This window comes from Sciurus carolinensis, chromosome 2 (genome assembly GCF_902686445.1).
Source record: "Sciurus carolinensis chromosome 2, mSciCar1.2, whole genome shotgun sequence".
Taxonomy (NCBI): Eukaryota; Metazoa; Chordata; class Mammalia; order Rodentia; family Sciuridae; genus Sciurus; species Sciurus carolinensis.
In genome coordinates, this window is record NC_062214.1 from 191,233,614 (window position 1) to 191,258,562 (window position 24,949).

General features: G+C 57.6%; 1 protein-coding gene across 2 annotated transcripts in view; it reads right to left on the minus strand.

Annotated features, from left to right (window-relative positions):
- Syne3 (spectrin repeat containing nuclear envelope family member 3) overlaps nucleotides 1-24,949 on the minus strand; it is an 84,340-nt gene that overhangs the window by 12,938 nt on the left and 46,453 nt on the right. For both annotated transcript variants that reach the window (XM_047539655.1, XM_047539656.1), the window contains exons 5-17: nucleotides 22,023-22,184; nucleotides 20,738-21,088; nucleotides 18,538-18,671; nucleotides 16,829-17,003; nucleotides 12,201-12,383; nucleotides 11,040-11,183; nucleotides 10,097-10,231; nucleotides 7,172-7,333; nucleotides 6,868-7,040; nucleotides 6,295-6,424; nucleotides 4,834-4,995; nucleotides 1,740-1,889; nucleotides 784-822 (exon numbers count right to left, since the gene is read on the minus strand). In XM_047539655.1, coding sequence (XP_047395611.1) covers nucleotides 784-822; nucleotides 1,740-1,889; nucleotides 4,834-4,995; nucleotides 6,295-6,424; nucleotides 6,868-7,040; nucleotides 7,172-7,333; nucleotides 10,097-10,231; nucleotides 11,040-11,183; nucleotides 12,201-12,383; nucleotides 16,829-17,003; nucleotides 18,538-18,671; nucleotides 20,738-21,088; nucleotides 22,023-22,184 — 2,100 coding nt within the window. The remainder of the gene's footprint in view (nucleotides 1-783; nucleotides 823-1,739; nucleotides 1,890-4,833; nucleotides 4,996-6,294; nucleotides 6,425-6,867; nucleotides 7,041-7,171; nucleotides 7,334-10,096; nucleotides 10,232-11,039; nucleotides 11,184-12,200; nucleotides 12,384-16,828; nucleotides 17,004-18,537; nucleotides 18,672-20,737; nucleotides 21,089-22,022; nucleotides 22,185-24,949) is intronic.

The window sequence follows — 24,949 nt, forward strand, 5'->3', positions numbered from 1 at the left end:
GCCTGTGTCCCCTGGGCCCTTGATTGGCTGGAAAACAAGGGTATGCCTCTGGAAACAGCAGCACTGGAGACAACAATTTACACTTGGTTTTTCCAGAAGTGGAGAGACCAGGCCCTCCAGGGCCCAGCGAGGCTCCCCTCAGCTGTCACATGGCAGGTTAAACGTGGGTTTTGGAGTCAGGAACAGTGTCCCTTGAATGAGTCAGCTCAAGTCACTCCTTCTGTCTCCTGGGGCTTGAGGTGGAGGCAAGGAGCCACTTGGGTGTCAAGAGGGTGAAATGAGATGCCCCGGCTCCTGTGAGCACAGGGCCAGGCCCACAGTGGACGGCCAGTGTGCACCATCTGGGGCCGACTGCTGCTTTCCCTGTCGGTGCCGCTGTGCCTGCCATTGCTTCAGCCTGCAGACACCACTGGAGTGACTGAGCACGTCGCAGTGGCCCCACTGTCCCTTCCTCTGGTGTCCCCTGGGCCCCACCGACCCCTCTGTCACCAATGTGGCCACAGGGTCCAGGTCCCTAGACTACCCTGGTCTACACCTGCGGTCACAGTAACCCTTAGGAGCACCCTCGCCACCCCCCAGAGTGCCCTGGGTCTGGGTGGCAAGCTGCAGGGTCCCGCCTCCACCAGGCGTCTGTCATGGCGAAGTGCCCTTGCACCCTGAGCCTGGGCCTTCTGGAGAGCAGAGACCCCATCGAGCCTTCCAGAAAGCCCAGGAGTCCTGCCCCAGCCTCCCAGGCCCCCAGCCCCCCGGGGCCTGCTCCGTAGCCGGACTGCGGGCGTGTACCTTGTGGAATCCGGTGGACTCCCCTGGAGAACTCAGCGTCTGTTATTGTAGGAAGGAGAGAAAAGAGGGGAAACGAGTGAGGGGAGCGAAACGCAGAGCCCACAGAGCCTGGCTGGAATGTCCGTTCTTCAGGGGAGTGTTTCCTTCAGCCCTGGTCACCTGGACGGCCCAGCCAGCAGGGGATTCCATTTAATGACTTTTTAACACACTTCGGCCTGGCTGCCCACTTGGTCTGGGAAGGCCTTGCCAGGCGGGCTGGGCCCTGGCGCCTGGCTTGGGCTGGGCTGACACCTAGTGGCAGAGAAACCTGCAGAGCCCTGGCTGGGCTGAAAGGGCCCTCGAAGGCCACCTCACCCACCCTCCTCCTGGATGTGACCTCGTGCCTCAGTTTCCCTGTTGGTTCCCGACCATCTCCTTATAGGTTGTGACAAGGATGTGGCATTTACTGAAGGTTAGCTTCAGTGCAGCTATCATCAGCAGTACCATTTTGTGTAGGAGAGACAGGGGTGCCAGAGGAGAAGGCACTAGCTCAGCCCCGAAGAAGTCGGCAGGAGTGGAGCCGGAGTCCCCACCCCACGCTGACATCACATGCTGGTTCTGCTGGGGAGGGTTTTAGTTTCTAGGGCCCTCAGCTCCCCGTCTGGAGCTGGGGATATGGTGCCTCCAGCAGCGGCGGCTGTTGCCAAATGGGGTCACGCGCACAAAGCTCTCAGCATGATAGGCCACAAGAGCTCCCCGTCCAGCAACCGGGAGGCCAGAGCCATCATTACTGTAAAGTCAGCCTCATGGGCGAGGCAGGATGGCCCAATGAGATGACCTAAGTCAAGCGTCCCTCCCCTACTCCAGCCTGGGATGTGGATGCGCAGGCCAGAACACAGGGGGTACCGCCCCAGGTGAGGATGGGCCCAGCCACGGTCCCTCCCTGGGCCTGGGACCTGAGCATGCTCAGCACCTACCAGCAAGTGGCCAGAGTCCTTGAGCTTGGACTTGTACAGCATCCAGCGGTAGCGCAGATCTTCCAGCTCATCCCAGGTGCCCCTTGCTGGCCTGAGACGAAGGAGGTTCTCGAAGAGATGCTGACCAGTTGGCACTCGAGCCTCTAGCTCCTGGAGAAGAAGGCAGCATCATGGCATGGCTTCTCAAAGGCCCAGACAGCCCACCTGCCTGGTAAGGGTGGGCCGGTGGAATCTCACTTGACCGAGGCACAGGGGGAGGAGTGGATAGTAACTGGGGATGCTCAGCTGTGCAAATGCGAACGGAGGCCCGGCAAGTGCTCTCTGGAATGTTACGGAAAGGCCTCCTGTGTAGACCGGCTGCTGGACGGCTGGCCACTGTGGCCATCTGGCCTGACATCCTAGGACGGGGCCTCAGAGGGCCTGTCAGAGGAGTCCACCTTTCAAAGGTCATCACCGTCCACGGGTCTCTGCACTGGAGAGTGGCGCTGCAGGGAGCTCACTTTTCTACCAAAATCGAGTACCTAGGACGACACTCTTCAGTCCCGGGCCTCCTGAGAGGCAGCGTGATGCGGGGCAGGACCAGGGACAGGAGCCTGGGTTTAAATCCTGGTTTGGGACCCTGATTCTGCCCCCTCTTATTAGCTGTGCAGTATGGGATCGCTGCGTAGTCGCTCGGAGCCCGCTAGGACGTGAGTTGGACAGGAACGGAAGGGTTCCATTGGTGGAACTAAAAGCCATTTCTGCTATGGCTGGAGTTGGGGACTGGGGCAGGAAGCGAGGAGTGGCCAAACCTGAGATAGGAGAGTAGGAGGGAAGGGCTTCCGGGGATGGTCAGCTGGATAAGTGGGAACAAACCCCGCACTGAGGACACAACACTAAAGCCATTTTTAAACCATCAAAGGCTTGAGGACAGAGTGAGGCGCATCAGGTCAAAACTCAGGAAAGGGGGACTGGAGGTGCGACTCAGGGGCAGAGCCCTAACCCAGCGTGTGCGAGACCCTGGGGTCAATCCCTAGCACTGCAAAAAATCAAAAATCCAAAACGATAGGAAACCTCGAGAGAGGATGGGAACTCGGGGAAGCAAGCCTTGCCTTCAGGCCTGAATGTGCCCTTAGGACAACTGCCAGTTTGGAAGGGGGTGCAGCAGATCTGGGGTTTTGGCAACCTCCTCGCAGGGTCGGGAGGCAGAGGTCAGAGCCTGGGCTCTGTGGAGGGGGACACAAACAACTCCGCCTCTAGCTGAGACACCTACAGGCTTCGCCCTCAGAGCAAAGGCAAACCAGAAGTAAGCCTGCGTCTTGTGCAGACTGCCGCCCAGCTCCAAGTCCACCTGCAAGCCTCGAACTTGGATTCGGTAATCCCAGAATGACTCGGCCTCCACTCCTCGGGAGTAACAACAACAGAAAAGCCCTCTCTGGAGCAAGGGATTATCCTAAATCTCAAATTACATGTTGTCAATCACAACATGCGGCACAGAATAAACACAGCCACACAGATACAAGACCCTAAGGAGAAGCAGCAGAAATAAAACACAACAGAACCATCCCTAAAATGCCTTGAGATACTGAAATTATAAGACACATCGTAAAACAGCTATGCTTACTGTTAAGCATACTGTTAAGCATGTTACTTTTCTTAAAAGAAAAGCTTCAACATTTCAGCAAGGGCCTGGAAGCTAGCTAAGAAACATGACCTTGTTAAGAAAATTAAACAGAAGTTCTAGAGTTGATCATTAAAATAACAAACGTGAATAACTCAATTGACACGTGTAATGGCTAAAGAGAGACTCAGTAAACTGGAATACAGGTCAGAAAAAATATTCAAAATGCAACATGAAGAGACAAAAGGATGGAAAATATACAAGAGAGGCAAAGAGACATGAAACACAGTGAGAAGAAATAATATATATTTAAACAACATAAGAGAAGGAGAGAAAAATGTATCAAGCAGAGACAATATTTTAAGAAAGGGTGTCAGAGAATATTCCAGAAAGACCCGAGATCATAGATTCAGGAGTTCAAATGAATCCCATAAAGGATTTTTAAAAAACAAAACTCAGACTCTGGTATGTCATAGTGAAATTTCATAAAATAAGGAAGAGAAGAGGCAGGCTGGGGGTGTGGCCGAGAAAGGTCGTGCGGGACAGACTTGGGGTTTGAACTCTATTCTGAAATATTTTCATCAAGTGGAAAAGGTCATCCTTGTCCCTGTGATTCTGGAAGGTCATTCTGGCTGCAGAATGAGCCATGACCTGGGTGGGGTCCCAAGAGGGAGAAGGGAGACCAGTTGGGAAGTTGGTTCTATAATCAAGGTGAAAATTAGTGCCTAAACTGAGACAGTGGCAGTGAAAACAGAGCATGCCAAGGAGGTGAAGTCAGGGAGGGTTTGGTGACTGCTATGGCTTGAATTCTTGTCCCTCCCAAATTCATGTTGAAACGTAATTGCCATTGCAACAGTATCAAGATGTGGACTTCTGAGGGGTGACAAGGCCATGAGGCCCCACTCCCCTGAGGGGGAGTTAATGTCACACCACATCCTAGTCTAGTTCCAAGGACCTGGCCAGCTCCCACGGTTCCCTCAGACCTGCCTCTGCCACGAGAAGCCTGGGCTGCCCCACAGGAGGGTACGATGTGTGGTCCATGTCACTTTCATCTCCAACAGCCTGCTGACCTCCAGAATGAGAGTCACCCAGCTGACCTACACTGACAGCAGACAGGCTCCTCGAACTGGCAGGAGCCAGGCTGAGCTCAGGCTAGATTGCCAAGTGTCCGGATCATGAGTTAAATACATGGCTGGGGTTTTCAGCTCCAAGTTTTGGGGTTGTGTGTTACACAGCAGTAGCTAACTGATACAGGAGTCCCGAGACAGGGGCTGGTTATTTTCCAAGTAAGGAATAAGAAAAGGAAGATGAGTGAATGAATACAAGGAAAATGTACTAAAATATTTGAATCAGAAAAGTTTAACAAGCATGACTTCTACACAAGTGAGAAGAGCTCAGGAATGACTGTCAGTGATCCCTGTTCTAAGAGCCCCTGGTGGCCAACACCCCTGAGTGGAAACCCCATGGGCAAGGGACGGCTCTGTGGGAACGAACCTGCAACTTCGCTTCTCTGGTCCTCAAGTCCTTGGCTGTGGTGGTTCTCATTGCAATGATTCGAACCAGCTTGGAATTCTCCACCTGCAGCCACCGCTCAAAGTCCCTCAGGAACTGGGAGAAATCTTCACGGCTGCCTCCTTCTTCCTCCAGCAGATTGGCCTGCAGGAACACACAGGGCCAGAGCAGCGGAGCTGAAAAAGGCCCACTGGCCACATGTCCCGGGACTCCACTGAGGACAGGGCGAGGCCTGAGGGGAGGAGGCATGGACCTCTACTCCACACGGCCACATCTAGGGTCAGGAGCATGCCTCAGTGTCACCTGGTTCCTAACGGAAGTCACCATCACCTCTTACCAGGACAGCTATCCATCACCGTGGTACCCCTGTGGGCTGTGACCAGCGCGATCTGCCTAAATTCCACATGTGGTGCCTTCTTGTGCCTCCCTGATGTGGCCTGAGAGCCTCAGGTTCTGGCTACGCTGGCCTCTGAAGGTCAAGCAGCTTCTCCTCTGTGAGCTGGAGCCTGTGGGCATGTCTTCGCCCCTGAATGGGCTCCCTCCCTCTGGGTCTCTGTCCACACTGTCCTCTCTCCCTCCTCTTCTCTCCTCCCACTCAGCCCCCGGGGCCCAGCTGACATTCCACACTCCCCCGAGGGCTACCCTACGGAGGATCTGGGTCACGCGCACTCTGCCACAAGCTTCCATGGCATCTGGCCCCTCTGCCCACGTGTCCACAGTTTTGTAAGCTCTTACTCAACTGCCCCCGGACCCCACTCTTGTCCCTCAAATTGTGTGCCAAGGCCCAGCAGCGCAGACACACCCTGGGGTCTTGCTAGCAGTGCAGAACCACAGGCCCCAACCAGGCCATTGGATCAGAACCTGCATCGCAGTCTGAAGAGCTCCGAGCTGCTCTCCAAGCCAGACACAGTAGCACTCAGCGAGAGTGTTCTGGATGAGTGAAGGAAGGAACGGGAGAATGAATAGCTTGATTCTTTTTCTTTTTTGAGCTGGGGTCACGCTGTGTGGGTCTTGAACTCCTGGGCCCAGGTGCTCCCCTGCTTCTGCCTCCCACACAGCAGGAACAGGTGTGCACCACCGCACCAGGGAGAGTGCTGATGATACCATGAGTTCGTTCTTTCCAAAAAAAATGCAGCCGTGGCACAAGGCTATGCCCTTCTCGTGTGACTCAGGTGACAATCCAAGGCCAGCAGGAGGTGGGCGACCTGGCACTCTCCTCCCCGCAGGGATTCCGAGAGGTGAGGACCGGCCTGGCGCAGGGATGCCCAGCTCCTCCCGGGTCCCTCTCTGCAGGGGGCGCCCCTGCTCTTGGGGCTCCAGCGGGGGCAAGTGAGACGGGACGTGGCCCAGGCCTGTGAGCTGAGCATGTGGTCCCGGCAGGGAGGGTGCCGTGCTGCAGCCCCCACCCAGCTCCTGGCCCTTCTGAAGCCCCCGGACACTCACCCCACGACGATGCCTGGGAACAGGATCCTCGGGGTTGATGAGAAACCCAGACTTTGGGATGTTGTTGGTGAAGACCAGTTTCTTCCCGGAGTCCACCTCTGCACTCTGCAGCTGCTGGCGTCTGATGAGGCTGGGAAGACAAACACCCCGCTCAAGGCGGCCATGTGCTGGGGGCCCATCAGGGCACTGGAGAAGGGACAGCACTGGGCCTCGAGGCAGCAGGACACTTCTGGGTCTCCCTGTCAACATCCAGCCAGTAGCCATCCTTCAGGGGTGTCGGACGCTCCTGGGCCTCACACACGTCTGCTCCCCTGTCACGCAGGTGCACACACCCATTGACACAGACGAGGAAACCGAGGCTCATCCCAGAATGGGCTGGAGGCTGACCCCCAGCCAGGCACATCTCCCGGCTCCTCCTGCCCCTGCCAGAATCACCAGGCGGGCCCTCGTGGGGAGAGGTGGGCACGTACCCGGCACCACACCTGGCTCAGAGCCCCGGCAGCTGCTTGCGGCTCTCCCGGGTGGCGAGGGGCACGGACCCAGACAAGGCTCAGAGCCAGGGGGGCCTCTCACCTCAGTAGGCTCTCCTCCAGCAGCCTCAGGGCCCGCCAGGACTCCGCCAGCTCCCTCAGCTCCTCCTGGACCAAGGCCACCCCCTCAGGAGACGACTTCTCCATCACCAGCTGGCCATGTGCTTCGATCAGGGGCAGCTGGGCCTCCTTCTCTGGGAATTCAGCCAGCAGCCTCTGAAGAACACAGGGACGCACACACACGCACATAGTGAGGTCCCGGGCAGGGGACCCTCTGCTCCCCAGTGTGGGAGCTTCAGTCGGAGAGGCTGCTTTTGGGGACGCAAGTGAGGGAATCGCTACCTTACCTCCACCTCGGCCTCTCGGGCTGCAGCGTCCCACGGGCCCATGTCCTGCTGGTGTGACTCCAGCATCCGAGTGACCACAGTGACCCACTGCCGCAGCTCCAGCAGCTGGTGGCTGAAGGTGCAATGCTCCTGCACGCTCTGCCGACACCTGTCCACCAGGTCCTGCGGGATGGCCCGGAGGGCCAGGGCGCCCTGAGCGCGGGTGCAGGCGGAGAGCCTGGGCACCACCCCAACCCTGCAGGACGCCCAGACCTGGCTGGGCCCTGGCTCCCCACACAGCCAGACACCACAAGCGGGTCCTCCCGCCGCGCAGCACGAGGAATCAGCTCAGGAGGGTCAAGCCGTGTTCAAAACGCCTCGAGGCCTGTCTTCTACAGAAACGGCCAAGTGCAGGGGTGGGGCAGGGGGCTCTCGCCCCCCTGGTCTGATGTGAACGGGCACAAGCAGTTGGGGAAACTGTTGTGTATTCACTCATGGGAATGTTCTACAACAGCAAGAACGGGCGCTCCACACCAACGCGGCCTTGCGGACGAACTTACAACCACCACGCGGAGGGCGGGCAGGAGCACAGAACAAACCTGTCTGGTTCCCTCAGCAGCCTAACTGCTGCTGGTTCGTCTGAGGTCAGGTCGCCCGTGGAGGTAGGAGTGCTGGCAGTGAGCGGTGGGGCGTGAGGGAGGCTGGCGTCACGCCGGGTTTGATCTGGGTGCTGCTAACACAGATCCAGCTAATTTTTAAAATTCCACCGAGCTGCGCACTTAGACGCTCGCTTTTCTGTATAGGATTGTACTTCAAATAAAGGTTTTCAAAACAGCCGTGCTTTTTTTGCTCCTTCCCGAGTTCTGTTTCCTAGGCTAGTCTGTTGTTCAGGCCTCTGAGACTAGAACCTTGTTCTTTTCTGTCTCCAGGAAAGATGGCACTGAACCCGGAAGAGTGGCCACTTTCCATGCTCCTGGTCACTCTGCCTGGGATGCTTTGAGGCCCTTCTTTATCTCACCATGGGCCAGTCAGACTCCGGGGCCTACTGTCCCGGTTCCTGCTGTGTCCCCCAGCTTAGGGTCTCATTATGCCGGGCCACCAAAGGCCCTGCCTTCCCGGGTTCCACAAACACGGGCTGACACTGCAGAATTCCAGGCCCAGGCCAGGGGATGGGGACCTAGGGAGGGGCTGGGCGTCCCAGGCCTCGGGCTGTGCAACATCTGTCCTCAACTTGCATCAAGCAAGGACCTGAAACATGGCCCAAAGCCCCAGACCTCCTGGTTCTCACCACCACCAACACCAGACCAAAGGCCTTCGATGGCTCCCTGCTGCCTAGAGATGTGGCCTGCGTACATACCCTGGGGAGACGTGAAGGTCGCCTGTCTGTGGGGAAAGGCCCATTAAAACCCACGCAACTCAGCAAGCAAGAAATATCCAAGTAACGGGAGGGGCCATTTCTCTTTAAAGAACTGTATAAACTGTAAATAAAGACACTCCACAGAATTGGAATGTCACCATGTTTGCAGCCCCTAACGGGGCTCAGTTGTCGTCCTCTTCTAAGCTGGCTCACCGACTGGACTTGGTTTCTGGAGCTGACTGCTGTGGGATGGCTTCCTGTCTCTACGCCCCTCCCTCGACCTCGAGACCCCAGGTGTGTTAAGGAGACTCCATGCATCGCCTACCCCAGTGGGTCTCTGTAGGTGGTGCTGTGCTTCCTGGAGACCCCTGGGAGTGTCTGGCTGCTGTGACATCGATGGAGAGGCTGACAGCAGCAGGTACGGCTGCTCTGTTCCCCCAAGGGAGGACCCATCAACACGGCAGGACCGCCCCCCGTCCCCCGACTTCCCCAGGCTCTACCAATCTCCCTGCTGGGGAAAACCCCACTTGTCAGGACCTGGGCTTGGACCCTGGCTCACGTGACACACACACACAAGGAGGGTTTCGCAGGCTCAGTGCAGATGCTGGCCTCCCGAGGGACCTGTCCATGGTGTAAAAGGATTGCAGACTGTGCTTTTGGTCTGATCATCTTATCACATTCCAGAAAACTGCCTCGCAGGAGGCAGCAGAGGCCGCCATGGATGGGGCCCCTGTGGCTGTGACCAGAGGAGCCGTTTTCTGACCACTCCTCAGGTCTGGATGCAGCCACCTGGGAGCGTTAAAGCATCAAAGGGCACTATTTGATTATAACTATTTTTTAAAAAAAATCTCTCTTTTGTATTCTAGAAAGTTCTAAATTGTCTGTGAGGGGAACTTTCGTTATCTGCGGGCTTGGGGGTTATAAAGAGGGTGTGGAGCAGGGCAGGGTAGGCTGGAGAACCTGCCTCACACGGTTTCCTTGAGTGGGGCTGCCAGACACCAGCTTGTGCTCTCGGGACTTGATACAAAGGCAGACCCAGGTCTCCACCTGAAGGACCCAGGGCCCGAGTCGGGCTGGAGCCTGCATTTCAACTGGTCCATTTGGGCCAGCTTTGAAGGGGTCCCGGGTTCCCCGCCACTGCTCCGAGCCGAACCAACCCTGCGCCACACAAGCAAGTGCCCAGGTGACCGCTAGAGGGCACTGCAGACGAGGTTCTGCGGCCGCCGGGGCTCAGGGCTCCCTTCGCGGGGAGCGCCGTGGCCTCCGCGCGCAGGCTGCTGGGGTCGCAGCAGCTCTTCCCGCTCGCGGCCCTTAGCTCAGCACAGAGTGGAGCGTTTCCTGGTTCTTGCTGATTCATCTGCATCTACCCGGCTCCAGCGTCATCCCCAGGAGCAGAGGCCTGGCCCTCTCCTTCAGGTTGCGCCCGCTCTCAGGCCTGGCGCAGCGCCCCCGTGCGGAGGCCTCGGGAATCGTCTGTTCCAGGAAGCGACGGGAGGATGGGAAGAAGAAAGGGGTGGGAAGGAAAGAGGAGAAAGGCCCCAGGAGCACAGGATTCTTTGTTGTGACTCAGGCTCTTTTGACAGCCTTACCTCCAGAGGCCTCTGCAGGGCCTGGTGGTCAGAAGCAAGCTGGTCCATCCTGTGCTGGTGGTTGGAATTCCCCTGGACGAGAGGCTTCATGGCCTCGATCTGCAGCCCCAGCTCCAGCCCCTCTTCCTGCAGCCCCTGCAGTGGAGAAAGGAAGGGTTGAGCCTCCTCGCCGCCCATCGGCTGTTGAGGCTGACCAGGGCAGGGGGCCTCTGAGCAGGAGGGTCTGGGGTGGGGACTTTCCCAGATGACAGGGCTCCCCACCCCGGCAGATGCACCAGGTGTCTGGTCTCAGGCCCAACTCATCCGGGGCTGATGGAAAAGTTTAAATCAGACAAAAATATTCTGGGACATCATGAATATAAACTTGGTGAAGGACCAGAAGACATCCTGGGGACAGACGTACTTGGACTTTCACGTGATGAGCACCTCTCCTCATGAAGAACCACACCCCAACTCAGACCACCACGTTAGAACTCTCACTCTATACATGAGCTGCTCTTGGGTTTTAAAAAGACCATCTTGGGATCTCATGCATTTTAAAAACCAGCAAGCTCCTTACCAGCCACCTGTTAGGAATGATCAGCCTACGTACAGTCTCACATGAGTTAAAATGTGCACTCTTAATCTCAAGATTGCTTTAGTTCACTGAAGGCCTCTGGACCCATTAGGGACAGTTAGCAATGCAATTTTAAAAACAAATACCAATGTTGGACTTTGGAACTGAGAGGTGAACAGTTCCAAAGGCTTCAGAATCAGCAGTTGGGAGGTGCTAAAGACCCTGCTGAGGCCAGGAACCATCAGATAAATAAGCAGAAATTCCGTTATGACAAAAAATCAGATCTCAAGTAAGGATGCAAACGTGTGGCTCAAGTTGGCTGCTGTTTTGCTGGTTACCAGAGGAGGAGGAACTGCAGTCATGCACTTGGCCCCACGGATCCCTTACCTGCAACCTCAAGAGCTGGGCCTGTTTTCCAGGAAGGTCCCGCTGAAGCCCTTTCTCAGCTTGGATTCTGACTTGGAGGTCTAAGAGCTTCCTCTGTAGGGGTTCAAAAGCAGCCCCGAAGTCCTTGTGCTGAGCAAGCAAACTCTGCAGAGGCAGAACAGGCAGCTGTTTCCTCGTGGGCACCACGTCCTCAGGCCCGGCAGCCAGGCTGCTTTTGCTTGGCACACCTTGCTCTGGAAAGCCTGCCCTGTGTCCTGCTGGGGTTGGGTGCCTCTCCTTAGGGCCCCAGAGTGTCCTTGCGTAACACTTTGGCCACACCCCTCTAGAACAGGTGGCAAACCCCTCCCCAAACCCCACCAGAGGCTGTTTATGCGGGCCAAGTACAGCTGAGCGCAGCCACGTCCATCTATGTACCAGGAAGCCCACCCTGCCCACTCCGACAGTTGCCACTGGCCTCGGCAGCGAGTTCGCAGACTCTGCTCAGGATGGCCTTCGGACATCTCCTGGTGACCGTCATTTGTTTGTTTCCATCACCAGGTTGTGAGCGTTTGGGGGTGAACACCTCAGCTTCCTTTCTTGGTCCCCCAGCTCCTAAAACCCTTGCCTGGCCCTGCTAATGGAGGCAGAGGGTGCATGAGGTGAGATAGCAGGCTTGGGTCAGGCAGTGTGGGGTGCGTCCTGGCCCTGCCACCCTGGGCCAAGGGCCACCACTTAGTTTCCTCATCTGTAAAATAGGGGAAAGAAAGAGTACGTCCCCGTGGGTCATGGGGTGGAGCCCTGAGCAGGTGGCTCTAAGAGGAGGCCACATCCCAGCTGCGTCTTGGATATGGTACAGTCAGTGTGTAACTAATGACGCCAGCGTCCAGCATCATGGTGGCCTAAAGTTTCCAAGTGCCCTTCTTACCTGCACTGGTCCCTCCACCAGCTCTCTGTGGAAGAGAGTTCACTTTGATTGCAGTGTAGGCAGGGGACAGTCAGGGGACAGAGAAGTGGCTAGGGAACCAGTTAGAGGGATCATGCAAGACTCCTACCCAGTTTACGCACAGGAGCCTGAGATGGTGAGGGACAGAAGGACACACCCGGGCCACAGTGGCAAGCAGCAGAGAGGAGACTGGAACACCACAGGGTGACTCCAGCCCGTGGCCGCCTGCCGCCCCTCACCTGCAGCTTGCTCTTCCTCTGCAGGAGGCTGTTATGCAGCAAGTCCCTGTCCCTCACGGAGCTCGCCACCTGCTCCAGGAGAGCGGTGGCTCTCTCTTGGCCGAAGATGCTGCTCAGCAGGTCCGTCTTCAGCTGCAGCATCGCCAGCTGCTCTTTGAGGCGGGAGCTTTCCGCCAGGGCCGCCTGTGGGTGACAAGACCTCTGTGGGACACCCAGCACAGCCACGCGGGCAGAAGCTCAGCAGCGGGGCCAGGAGCACTCCCGATCCAGCTGCTTCTGGGTAGGAAGGCGCAACTCTGTGCAGGCGTCCGGGGGCCAAAACCAGGAACAGAAGCCAGAGCGGGCAGGAGCACATCGAGGAGCCTGAAGTTCAGGGTCAACTCTGACTCTCCTGTCAAACCCCCCTCCACCACCCATCTTGTCACCAAAGCCCCAGTCCTAATTCTTCCTTCTCCCTGTCTCGGGAATCCGTCTCCTCTCCACTGCCACCAGGACAGCACCCCTGGACCACGCAGCCCACACCTGCCTATGGCCTCCCTGTTGGCCCCAGGACTGCCCCCTCCTGGCTGCAGCTGGCCCCACAGGAACCTGCTTGACCTCTACACAGAAGTCCTCATCATCAGCAGACCCCTGGTGGTGTTCTGAGGGGGCTGAGGGTCCTTGCGGACACCATCAAGGGAAGGCAGGAGGCTGCCCAGAGGAGGTCACTCCTTGGTGGACTTCTCTTGTGTAGGAGCTTACCAGGCAGAGAGGGGACCTGAGGGGACCCGGAAGCCACCTCAAATGATGGCAGCAGCCTGCCTGAAACGTCACCCTGCATGGCCAGCCCTGACCATGTGCCCAGGAGTTCTGGAAGCCAGAGGTTTCCTGTTCTTCCTGGTAATGTTACTGACACCCACTCCCAGACCTAAGACCCTGGGCTAGGCACCCGGCGAGAGGAGGACAAAGCCCTCAGGCCAGGTCGGTAAGCTGATTCAAGGTGGGAAGTGGTCACTGTCCTAAGCAAACTTTGACCGAGTGCTGGGGTGGTCACTGCTGGCTGGGGAATCAGAGGGCGCCTTGGAGGAGGAGGTGCTGACGACAGCTGCCGAAGGGCAGGCAGGTTGGCAAGAAAACAGTGACACGGCCGCCGCGCATGACCTGCAGGCGAGGGCTCCTGGCTGGTGAGAAGCCGCGCCCACCTCAAGGCTGCCCAGCAGGACCGTCCTGCCACCGGCTTTTCACCAAGTCCAGATGCTGCGTCCCAGGGATTGAGGACCCGGGCGGCGGGGTCAGTCCTGAGTCTGGATATGTGCTAACGGGAGGCCGTGGGCGGTTCTGGGCCTCGGTTTCCTCTTTTGTAAAACAGGCAGGGACACGCCCACTCCTGACATTGCCACCCGGTGTCCTTGCCCTCAGAACACGCCGGAGGATGGCTCTCCCGCTCCTGCCACCTGACCCGCTGTGATGGGGCCAGTTGTGTCTCCCCAGAAAGATACAGTAAGGTCTGAGCATCCCCCCAGCCCCGCGGAATGTGAGCTGAGCTAAAATAGGGTCTGTACAGAGTCGAGGGAAAACAAGGTCATTGGGATGGGCTGTCACCAGCACGGCCGGGGTCCCCATACCAGGGGGAGCTTGGATGCAGAGGTTCACAGAAGGAAGGTGGGGAGAAGGTGGCCGTGTGACGCAGAGGCGGGGATTTGGATAATGACCCTGTGAGTCAGAGATGCCAGGGATCGCTGGCAGACTCTGAGACCTGGGGCAGGGAGGCTCTTCAGAGCCTTCAGAGGCCCTGCCTACCCTTGATTCTGGACTTCCCCAGAACGTGGAGATGATAAGTCCTGTTTTAAGCCGCCCAGGTTCTGGCACTTTGTGATGGTGGCCTCAGGAAACCAGTACACCAGCCAGAAACTCTCAGATCCACAGAACACTCTCCGGCTAAAGCCAGGAGCTGCGTCAAGAAAACTGGAGCTGACATCAGAGGGACCCCTCCTGCAGGGAGGCAGGGGCGGGAGACACAGATGGCACCCGAACACAAGCACACTGAGCTCCTGGCTCCACCTGCTCCCCGCTGCGGCCCTGGGCTGGGAGTCCTGGGTCACCCCCAGAAAGACTCCACTTCTGCTCCTGCCTGGCAGAGGCACTGGTCTCCTTCCCACCCCAGTGGAAGGACGAGATGGAGACCCGATCCTGGCAGAGCAGGAGGGCACTGGGCATGGAGGTGGCAGCCTGAGGCAGGGCCTGGCACTGCCCTCGAAGGTCTGAGACCTCGAGCGGGGGGCTTCCCTCTCCAGGACCTGGCTCCCTCAACAGCCGGCAACAGTGACTAAATCAGTTCTTCCACCTCACGGGTTCTGTTTCTAGAACCCATGTGAAAACAGGGATGAGAACATCAGAGAAGAGCCTGGTGCTCACCATTCCCACCCAGCTCGGCCTCCCTAGAGAGGCCCGGCCTCAGCCTCCCTGGAGAGGCCTGACTGAAACAGGTTCTCAAACTTCTCCCTGGTTCCAGCCCATCCCTCCTCGGCCAAATGTGCCACATAACAGTAGAATTAGAAACACACATTTCTACACATAAATATCCAACATATATCAATTACGACAACAAGGTGTAGGGAACGGCTTAACTCTAACTGTGGGCGTGTTAAATTACGTGTATTCCAAAACGGAAAATCCCACAGCTGCTGAAGGTCACTTTTATTCCAACTCTTTTAAATGGTGCTGAAAAAAAAAAACAAATGTGCGCAGTGCGGCCATCAGTGTATACAGCTCTGTCATGGTCCTGGCTCCACAAAAATTGTGATTGATTGATTAAATCTGCCTATTGGGGACCATATCCCATGGAAAAGTCTAGATGGACCCATTAGCTTTACCCTAGCACCGAGGTCTGTGGTGCACATGACATTCACTTGGGGAATCCTGACGAGTACTTTGTAAAAAGGACCCTCGTCCTTTAGAGTGTGGAGGTGGGGCCAGAGGTCCCCGGACCCCTCGGAAAGAGGGGCCATGCTCTGTAGCTTAAACACTAGGGAGACAGAAAGCAAATTCATGCTTTAACAGGAGCCGAAGTGGAAAATCACCTGGAGCTCCAAAATGTTGGCTGTGGTCTAGGGTCAATAAGTGTCCTCCAGGGAACCCGGGGGCTGAAGCCTGTTGCGTGAGACGAGAGAGGTGCTGGTGACAACGTCCCCACAGGTTGACAGTGGCCCTGTGACTTGTGGGACTCTGGGTGCTTTTTGCTTTCCTCTTCACAAAGCTTTACATTCTCTAAACAGGTAGGCCTTTTAGGATCAGAACAAAATCTAGCGTAGAATGGGGATGGACGCCTGGCATGTTTTTGTCCCTTTCTGTAAGATATGGAAAATGGCAAACCCCAAAATAGTGTGGCCTGGGAAGAGGGCGTGAGGACGAAGGCCACACGTTGATGACCTTGATCCTTCCCCACTGCATCCTTCCCCAGCGACAGGACAGTCCCCGGGAAAGACACGTCCATCAGCCTAGAACGGCAGTCTCTGGCAGGAAGCCAAGGCATTGATCCTTCCCCAGGTAACCCGTCCCTGAAGGGAAGAGCTAGGGCTGAACGCTGACCCCAGGCCCTCCGGTCTTCTCCACGGGAAAACACTGCCCAGTGAAAACGAATCTCAAATTCGCACACACCGTTTCCCGAGTGCCCACACTGACACGCAATGTCCATGACTAAGTCACCTCTCGGTGTAACCTGTACAAGCACAGACGCCCCCTTTGGCCAGTGGCTCATTTTCCTCCAGGAAAGTGGGTCCACCGTGAAGTTTGCGCCCAGCTGGGTCATTTTGTGACACTTTTCACTCTACCAGTCTAAGAATCCCTGGACGCGGAAGGATTCCCTGGACTTTAGAGCTCAATGACGGCAGAGAGCAGTGTTCACAGGGGACGCCCAGCCTCGGGTGGACAGTACTGCCAGCTGCTCATCCCACGTCCATCCCTCCTCCTCCCTCGCCCAACACCCGGCATGTTGTCTGGGTGGCACAGTGCCCACCCGGGATGCCAGGGTTATTGGCATCATGGCCGCCAACCAGTCCCGGGGAGCCCGTCATCCTCAGCCAGTGATTGGTCCAGGGATGGTCACGTGACTTCGATGGCCCAGTGAGGTGCAAGAGGAGTGCGCCACAGCTTCTGGGATCTGCCTCCCGGTCCACAAAGGAAGTGGGGATGGAGGGAGCCCTTTGGCCCCCAGTTCCCTCCTGCAACAGGTGTTTTTCATGGGAGATGCGTGCGTGGAGTGGTGCCAGCCATCTTGGAGCCACAAGGAGAAACAGGCCGGAGCTAGAGTCACGTCAGCCAGGCGATGGCCTAGCAAGCAGCTGTCTCACAGAACTGCTAGTGTTCCACAGAGGGCGGCCTGTGGTGGCGTCCAGAGGGGAAGGGGAGCTTCCTCTGGGTAGGAGACGGTGGGGGGCAGTCCTGGGACCACGTCTGGCTTTACTTCCTACCCAAGACCTGAGACGACCTGAATCACAGGTGACAATAGTGACATTGCCTGGGCACTACACTTGCCCAAGCAGTGAGCTGGAGCAAAGCATCTGTAGGGCCCAGGGACACACCCAGCCCGGAGGGCAGCTGACATGCCACACGCTCAGCCAGCAGCCTCCCCAGCCACAGGAGCCCTTTACCTCTATCTGGGGCAGGAAGGTGTGAATGGAGGGCAGGTCCGGCAGGCTGGCGGTGACACCCAGGAGCCGCTGGGCCAAGGCTCTCCAGAGCTGCAGGCTGTGCAGGGGCCGCTGGAAACGCTGCCACAGCTCCACCCCTGTAGCGCTGCGGAGTCTGGTGCTCCTCCCCTTCATGCTGCGAGGACGGGGCCAGGAAGGACCAAGAAAGGAGGAGGCCGTGTCAGTTCAGGGTGAGGCCCCTGCTGAACCCGCAGGGAGCCCGGCGGGCACTGTTCTTGGGGTGGGCTCTCTCTGTCCCACGGGCTGCTGGGAGTGTCTGTAGCAGTGGGCACGAGGCACAGAGGGAAGGGACACTGGGTACCGTGGAAAGGCCTCAGCCACATGTCTTCCTGAGCGCAGACCCCAGGGCTCCTGGGACCTCTGGGCTCAGCGTGTATAAACAAGACGTGTGAGCGTCCTCCAAGTCCAGCGCACGTGTGGGTGACTGGGAGTTTGAAGTCCAACAGACCAGCTATGTGACCTAAGGGGCTTATCACACTGAGCCTCGGTTTCCTCTCCTGACAAATGGGTAACTGTGGACCCCCAAAACACTTGTAAGTGCTAACTGAGATAATACAGAGATGTCTTCTGGAAGAGAGGCCTGGTTAATTCAGACTGGCCCTCCCACTGAGGAAAAGTCATAAGAACAAAAGCTTGATCTAATTTTTAAAATAAGTCAAAAACAGGAATGTAAGTTTAACATCCAGGGCGAATTTACCCCAAAGGCTTTACCAATCTGAAATGAAATGGATGCAAAACTGAGCAGGGCTTTTGACAGTCTCCAGAGTACGGTCCGCCAAGGGTGGCAGGTTCTGAAAACGGCACCCTCATTGGGCTGGGACCTCAAGGTCCATGCAGGTGAGCCAGTTGACGGTAAATCATGGAGCCCTGAGATGGGTACTGCCGTAGCAGAGGCAAAAAAAACCCCTCTTAACGTGCCAGCATCGGAGGCCCGACTCATTTCTAGGAGTGAGTTTTCAGTCCAAGGTCCAGCACCCAGATGAGACGCACAGCCCTGGAAACCTCAACCAGAGAAAGCCGAGGCAGAGGAAGCCCCTCGCCACTGTGTCCCCCTGCCTGCTTTATGAATAGGTGACCCTCCCCACCCACCCCCAGCACCTCACAGAGGACCCAGGCCACGATCTTGGTTCTGCACACGTGGGACCTGAGCACAGCTGTGGGAGAAAAGACAGCAAACACGGCCAAGGTGGAGCTCCTACACGCATTCTGAAGAAACCCCGCATCAAGCAGGCTTGTGGGGGCCGCGATGTGTTAGCACATCTCGAGTGGAAATAGGGCCACGCGCCTCGTTAGGTGCTGCTCGGTGCTGCAGGGGAAGTGGTTGCTCCACCGCCAGGCTGTGTCCACAGGCCTAGGCAGACCTACTGAGTAGCCCTCCCCTTGGGCCACTGCATGGCGCACCCTTCCCGGTGCTAACCGGCATGGAGACTTCGCAGAAGCGGGTGCATGAGCTGCCCACCAAGGAGAAGAGGCAAGTCCAGGCCTCCTTCTAGGGCCAAGCTACCAACAGGTCAGGAGGGCCCAGGGCCCGAGCCCAGTGAAAACCTGCACCAGCCCGTCCTCAGTGGCCCAGGATTCTGAGAGTTGCCAGGTTGCGAGAGGAAGCAAGCCCGCCCGCGGGGTCCCGCCGCCCTGGCTCTCCCGGGTACCTCTGATACTCCTGGATGGCGGCCACCACGCTGTCCGAGAGTGGCTGTAGGTCAGGGAAGGCCACGAGCTCCCTCAGCTGGGCCTGCAGCCGCTCCACCCGGGGCTCCTCGGAGGCCAGGGCTGCCCGCGTCGCCTGCAGGACAGGATGACACCCAGGGGTGAGGCTCCTCAAGGGGGTGGGCACGAATTGCAGGAGGCTGAGCGTGGGCCAGTGAGTGGGGCCAGGCTAAGGAGCCTGTCACCAGGGCAGGGGCCGCAGGCCTTCCCTCTCCGAGCTGCAGCTCCTATCGCCTGCCTCCATGTGCTGCGATGGCCAGCCAGCCCCTCATAGCAAAAATGCCCAGTGCACGGGGCATGGCCCCTGCTGAAAGCCCCGGGTGCCCCATCCATCCCGGCCTCACCGCCAGTCTGGAGGGAGGCTGGTCCCCAAGTTCTACTCTAGGAAACTCGGGCTTAGAGGTTTGGATGGTCGTGAAACATGCAAGCAGTGTGCCTGACAGCAAGGACACCTCTTCGGCATAACATGGAGCAGCGCCCACAGGGAGCTCTGTGAATCCGCTACCGCTACGGGCGAAGCACCCAAAAGCTGAGTGCACGGACCTCCCTCAGACTGCTTCACCTCCCTGCGATCGGCCCCTCCAGATGCAGCCTTTTCCTGCTGTCCCTGGACATTGGAGTTTGACCGTGACCTGCAGGACCCCAGGAGGAGGCAGGGTGGGTGGTGGCAAGCACTCTGGACTCTGGGGTAACACCTGGCGGGCCTGGAAACCGCCTCGCACTTTCACAGCTGAGCAACTTGAGCTGTCCCCTCAGGCACAAGGGGGGGCTCAACCACCAGCCACATGGGACCAGTGGTATTGACCAGGCACTTGGGACAGCTCCCTGAGGCAGCCCGAGCTTCTGCCCTTCTTGCCAGAGCTGACCTCAGATCCTCCTTTCACAGGGACCCGGGGCAGCCCCAATCAGGCTTAGTCACAGGTAATCCCTGGGCACAGGATCGAAGGAAGAAAGCTCTAATGGAGGGATTCTAGGAGACAGCCAGGGCCATTCGGCCACTGAGGGGGCAGCAGGGCTCGTGGGGAGCACTGGCTTTGTGGCCGATGCTATTCCAAGCTCTTTGTCATTGTCCCCAATTCACAAGCAACTGAGGCTAAAATAATGCTCCCAATGCCATCCAAAGAGCAAGGAGAGGAAGCAGGGCTGGATCCCAGGAGGTCTGTCCCCAGAGTCCCCACCCTAACCACTGGACCACACCACCTTCTACTCCTGTGGAGGCAGACCACCCTCAAGGAGAGACTGTTCCCTCGCAGGAAGATGAGCGCCACAGCGTGACCTGGTCTGCCACAGGACTGAGTCGAAAGAAAGCCCCAAAGAGCGCGAGCTCTTTGTCACTACCTCTCACTACCTACAGAAAGGTTTTGGGCAAAGATTAGAAGGGGAGAGGCTGACGCCGGCTGGAGGTGCTGTGGCTCTCCAGGTAGGAGATCCCTCGCTGGGGGTCTCTAGGTCCTGGGGGGAGGATTGTGGGGCCCCAGTCTCTTCCTCTTCCTGACTCATGAGAGGAGCCATTTGCTCTGCCATGGGCTCTTGGTATGAGCCAGAGGTCCACAGTAATGGGGCCACTAGATCACACGCCAGAACCTCCAGAACTATGAGACCAAATGAACCTTTTCATAAGTGGCTTGCCTCAGGTACTCTGTGATAGGACAGGAAGGCAACTTAGACATCTCCTGAGTCTCTACAGGAGTGGGGTGCCTCTGACTTGTCCCCCCATCTTGTGTGGCCTCCCCAGACTCCCCCATTGCTGTGTCAGTTACTCATCATGCTCCATTACAAGCATTTCTTTCTGACGTCACAGCCTGTTCTCTACTGAGGAGGTCCACCCCAGCCCACCAAGGGAGTGGATTTGAGGTCCGAGCCTGGCTACCCTGTTACCTCCAGTACTTACTAGCTCACCATGTGACCTTGGCAATGGTGGGGGGAAACATCTCTCCAGGCCTCAGTTTCCCCCTCTGGAAAGAGGGGGTGAACACCCAACTTGTCCCCTACCCCTCAAGGAAGGTACCAGAGACCCAGGAAGCTGGAGGGAGTGTGCGGGAGGTCTGGTGGGACTATCCCATCCCGTGGAGGATCTGCAAGTGGTGACCCCACGGCCCAGACACGCCCGATTGCTCCAGGGCTTGGCCAAACACCACTCACCGAGTACAGCCTCCAGCGGGCCACCAGCTCGTCCTCCGTCCCTGCCTCCTTCTCTGCAGGCTCCAGGCCCTCCTGGGCCAGCCTCTGAAGGCCCCTCCTGAACTCTCCAAGCTCTGCCTCCAGTTGCGCAATCTGCCGCTCGCAGGCCCCCCTGGACTTGAGCAGACCTCGCAGCCGCTCCTCCTCCTCCTCCCAGAGGCCTCGCAGCTTCTCCAGAACCTTCCGCATCTCCTCCAGTTCTCCCAAGATCTTCTCTGCACCCAAAGGAGAGGTGTTCTGAATGATGCCCACAGACTGCTCCTGCAGCCTCTGCAAAGACGCCTGGCCCCTGGGGAATTCCTGGGCGATGTCCTGAAGCGGGAAGGGCAGGGGGGAAGCAAACATGAGTGGGACCTTCCAGAGCAGGCCTGGGACTGTCAGGCACAGCACTCATTCCTGGGTTCCCGGGTTAGGGCCCCCCAGGTGGCCTGCCTGCCCTGACGCAGGCGGGCTGTAGCCTGATTCCCTCCCAAGTCTTTTCCAATCATTTGATTAAGTCAAGGAGAAAGTCTGTTGGGTGCTTCTCTGACTTAGCACTTTCTGGCATTGCTCAATCTTCTTAAGGCAGAGAGCCATCCACAGACAGTGGTGTGGGGCCAGAGAGAGCCACTGGCTTTACCCTATTTATCTGTACAAAGAATGGTGCTGGTTTTCCAGACAGTGTTTTTTTTTTTTTTTTTTTTTTTTTTCTGAATAACGTTCATCAACATTTTAAAAGGTAAGTCAATTTAAACACAAATACTGAACACACAGCTCAAGTGCCACTCGGCTCTTGAATTATTGCAGTTGATCTCCGCATTCACTCGGCAGGGGGAGGCGAGGTCCCTCCAGGGCCATGCAGTGGGAAGGGCCAGTTCTCTGGATGAGGCCAGATGCGCCCAGGGCTCTTCAGTGGGCCCTGCTGACCTGAGGGCTGGTAATCGCCTGTTGTGGGCAGTCCCGGCCATTGGAGGGTGTTTAGCAGCATCCCTGGCCTCCACTCGCCCACCCCCAGTTGTGACAAATAAAATGTGTCCGGACATTGCCGCATGCCTGCATTTTTGCTGTGGTCCTGCGTGTCCAAAAATGCCCCCTGGTTCAGGAACTTCCACGCGGCAGCCGAGGCCCCCAGCATTTTGCGCTCATCCCTTGCTCCCGCTCAGGGAGGGGCTGTGCGCTCGAGGCGCCGGGCTGTTAGCTGGAACTCAGAACCCGCCACACGGGGGCGCTCGTTTCGCGGCGCACCGGGCCGGGGGCTGGGACTTACCTGCAGCGCCGAGAGGCGGAGCTGGGCCGGCAGCTCGCAGCCCCGCCCCATGCAGCTGTGCACCTTCTCCACCACCGCCCTCAGCCACAGCTGGAACTCGTCCACGCTCGCCTGGTACTGCTCGTGCTCCCCGGCCACCCGCGCCAGCACGTCCACCCGGTCCTGCGGGAGGGGAGAACCTGACGTGAGGGCCCCTGCCTGGCGGCCCCTGCCCTTAACTCTACTGCTCCTCCGCTGCTGTGCCCTGGGACTGGCACTCCCTCCTGGGGCATGGCAAGGACCACACTTGACCAGAGCGCTGTCCGTTCCAGGGCTTAGCACCATGGCGATGCGCTAAGCGCTTTACACACTCCGGCTCCTTGAACTGTCCTGGCGGCCCCTGCCGCGCTCCCATGAAATTCTAGCTTGAAAGACCAGGACGTTGAGGCTCAGAGAGGTGAGAGGCTTTGCCCGAGGTCGCCGGGCTTGGACAGTGTGAAAGGCAAACCTGGGTGACCAGATGGGCCGACAGGCAATCCAGCCCTGGCACCCAATGTCTGCAGGGTATGCAGCAAACGCAGGCTGCCCCCTGCTCCATGGGCATGGTGTGTGGGTTGGAATCTGACCTTCAGCCAGTCCCACTGAAGGTCTAGCTACCCAGGGGAAGGGTGATGTCCCCACAGTGGCTGATATTTGGGGAAATGACAGTGTCCCTGTTGTGAGACCCACTGTGCTCCTAGAAACTTTTTCAAACATCCTGATCACAGTGCTGTCTCCTTCAGCCCCTCCACGGCTCCCTACTGCCCCAGACCCAAGCGCAAGTCCCAAATCCTGGCATTCAAAGTCAGGTCCTCAGCTTGAGGCTCTGTGGTCCGGTGGTCGAGGACCTGGGTGAGGGCACCCACTGCCTGTGGCTGGAACCTTGGGCATGGAACCAACTCCTTCCTAACAACCTCATTGGGGTGCAGGGACATGAAATGGGCCAGGGCTTGTGCCACTCCAAGGACAGCGCCTGGCACTGAGGAAGCACTGGGTAACTGTGAGCCATGGTTTACGTCCCCTGCTTCCCAGGGCTTCTGGCTCAGGGCACAGCTGCCACCAGGCAGAGCCAACTCCAAGGTCCTGCTTCTTTCTCTGTCCACTACCCTGGGGCCCGCGGGGCTTCCAAAACACTAGGATGCAACTCTATTAACTTATCACCTGCAGGGGACCCAGGAGGTCCCTACAGACAACACTGCCCTTGGTAGGTCATCTAGCTCAGAGCAGGCTCTGTGCATGTCTTCTGAGTGACAGGAAGAGCAGTGTCAGCCATCAGAGGGGGTTTTTCCAGGGACAGTCAGGGGAAGGGAAAGGACAGTAGCTCATTCAACAGTGTGCTGGAACTTGAGCATCATCTTCTTTAACACAACGCCACAAAACCTCCTGCCTGTCACTGTCCGAATTGGAGTCTTGACAGAGCCAAGATTCAGCCTCAAGTGTCAGACATAAAATCGCTGCTCAGGTCGGGCCTGGCGGACTTTCTCTCAAGGGCTGCACTGGATGGGGTTTGGCTTTGCCCTCTGCACACTTTCTCTTGCAAGCTGTCGGTCACCTAAAGGCAACTTCTGTTGTAGGACCTGAGCATCCATAGACAGCGGGTAACGAAGGACGGCATTCCAACAAAATTTTCAGTTTGGACGGTGAAATTGGGATTGCATGTCATTTTGCCATCACGAAACATTCAGCTTTTGACTCTTCCCCAACCATTTAAAAATGTGGAAACCACCACAGCTCCCAGGGCAGACAGGCAGGGGCGGGCTGGATTTGGCACAAGGGCCGAAGTTTGCTGACCTGGGCTTTTCGCCCTGGAGCAAGGCCATGCCCCGGAAGGCCCCTGCCTTCCATGAGGCTAGGTCAGAAGCTCTCGACTGGAAAGGACAGGCAGGTAGACCTGGCGGTTTGCATAAGCTCCCCCTCCTTTGAGAGGTTTTCACCAAATCTGGAAATACCAATTCATTTAAACGTTTCCAACAACTCTCACGAACAGGAGAAAATCCCATTTTAGAGATGGAGAACCCCAGGCTTTAGACCAAGCCCTTCAGGGAAGAACTGCCAGTTCTGTCAAAACAAGTGTCCGTACCCTAAAGTGGACCCTGGTGTTTCTGCGGCCTTGAGGAGGGTGCTGGGGCCTGGCCAGTTCCCTGGCTGGCTCCCCAACCCCCGAGGGATTATTGGCATCCGTCAGACCCCCGCCCTCGGCTCCCTCCATTCCAGGGAAGGCTCGTGGGTAAACACTGAGGGCTGGGAGCAGCCAGCAGAGGCTGTCTGTCTGTCCAGTCGGTTGGTGCTGATGGCGACGGATGTGGGAGGGAAGCGCCTTCCTCTCCCCAGCATCCCTAGAAAGGCCCAGGGGTGGCACCCAGCGCGTGAATGAGGTGCTGGCACCCACCACGTCCAGAGTAAATAAAAGTCTCCGTGATGGGAAGCAGGCGCTCTCGAGGAGCGTGGGCAGGGCAGGGATCCAGATGAGATCCGTGCCAGGCACAGCCATCAGCGCAGAGTCCAGCGTGGCGTGGGAAGATGACAGGGTGACAGATGGGAGAGCGCTGGGCCTTCAAGCAGACCCAACAATTAAGCCAGCCATCTGCGGCCCAGCGGTGCTGTAGGGATGTCAAACCCAGCCCGTCAGCCAGGGCTGCAGGGTCAGCTCTGACTCAGCACCAAGGTGCCAGGCACACCCTCCTCTGAGATACCGCTCTCAACCTTGCGCTTTGAAAAACGGAAGTAGGGGATTAAACACAAACAAGCAGGACGCTCGCGACCAGCCGCCTGCCTGAGCTTCCCTCGGCTGCTCTGGGCCGGCCTGTGCTTCTGCTCAGCTGGGCTCAACCTGTTGCCATAACCCAGAATCTCACCCTCCAGAGGCTGCGCTGGTCCCTCCCCACCAACATCAGAGGCTTCGCTCATTC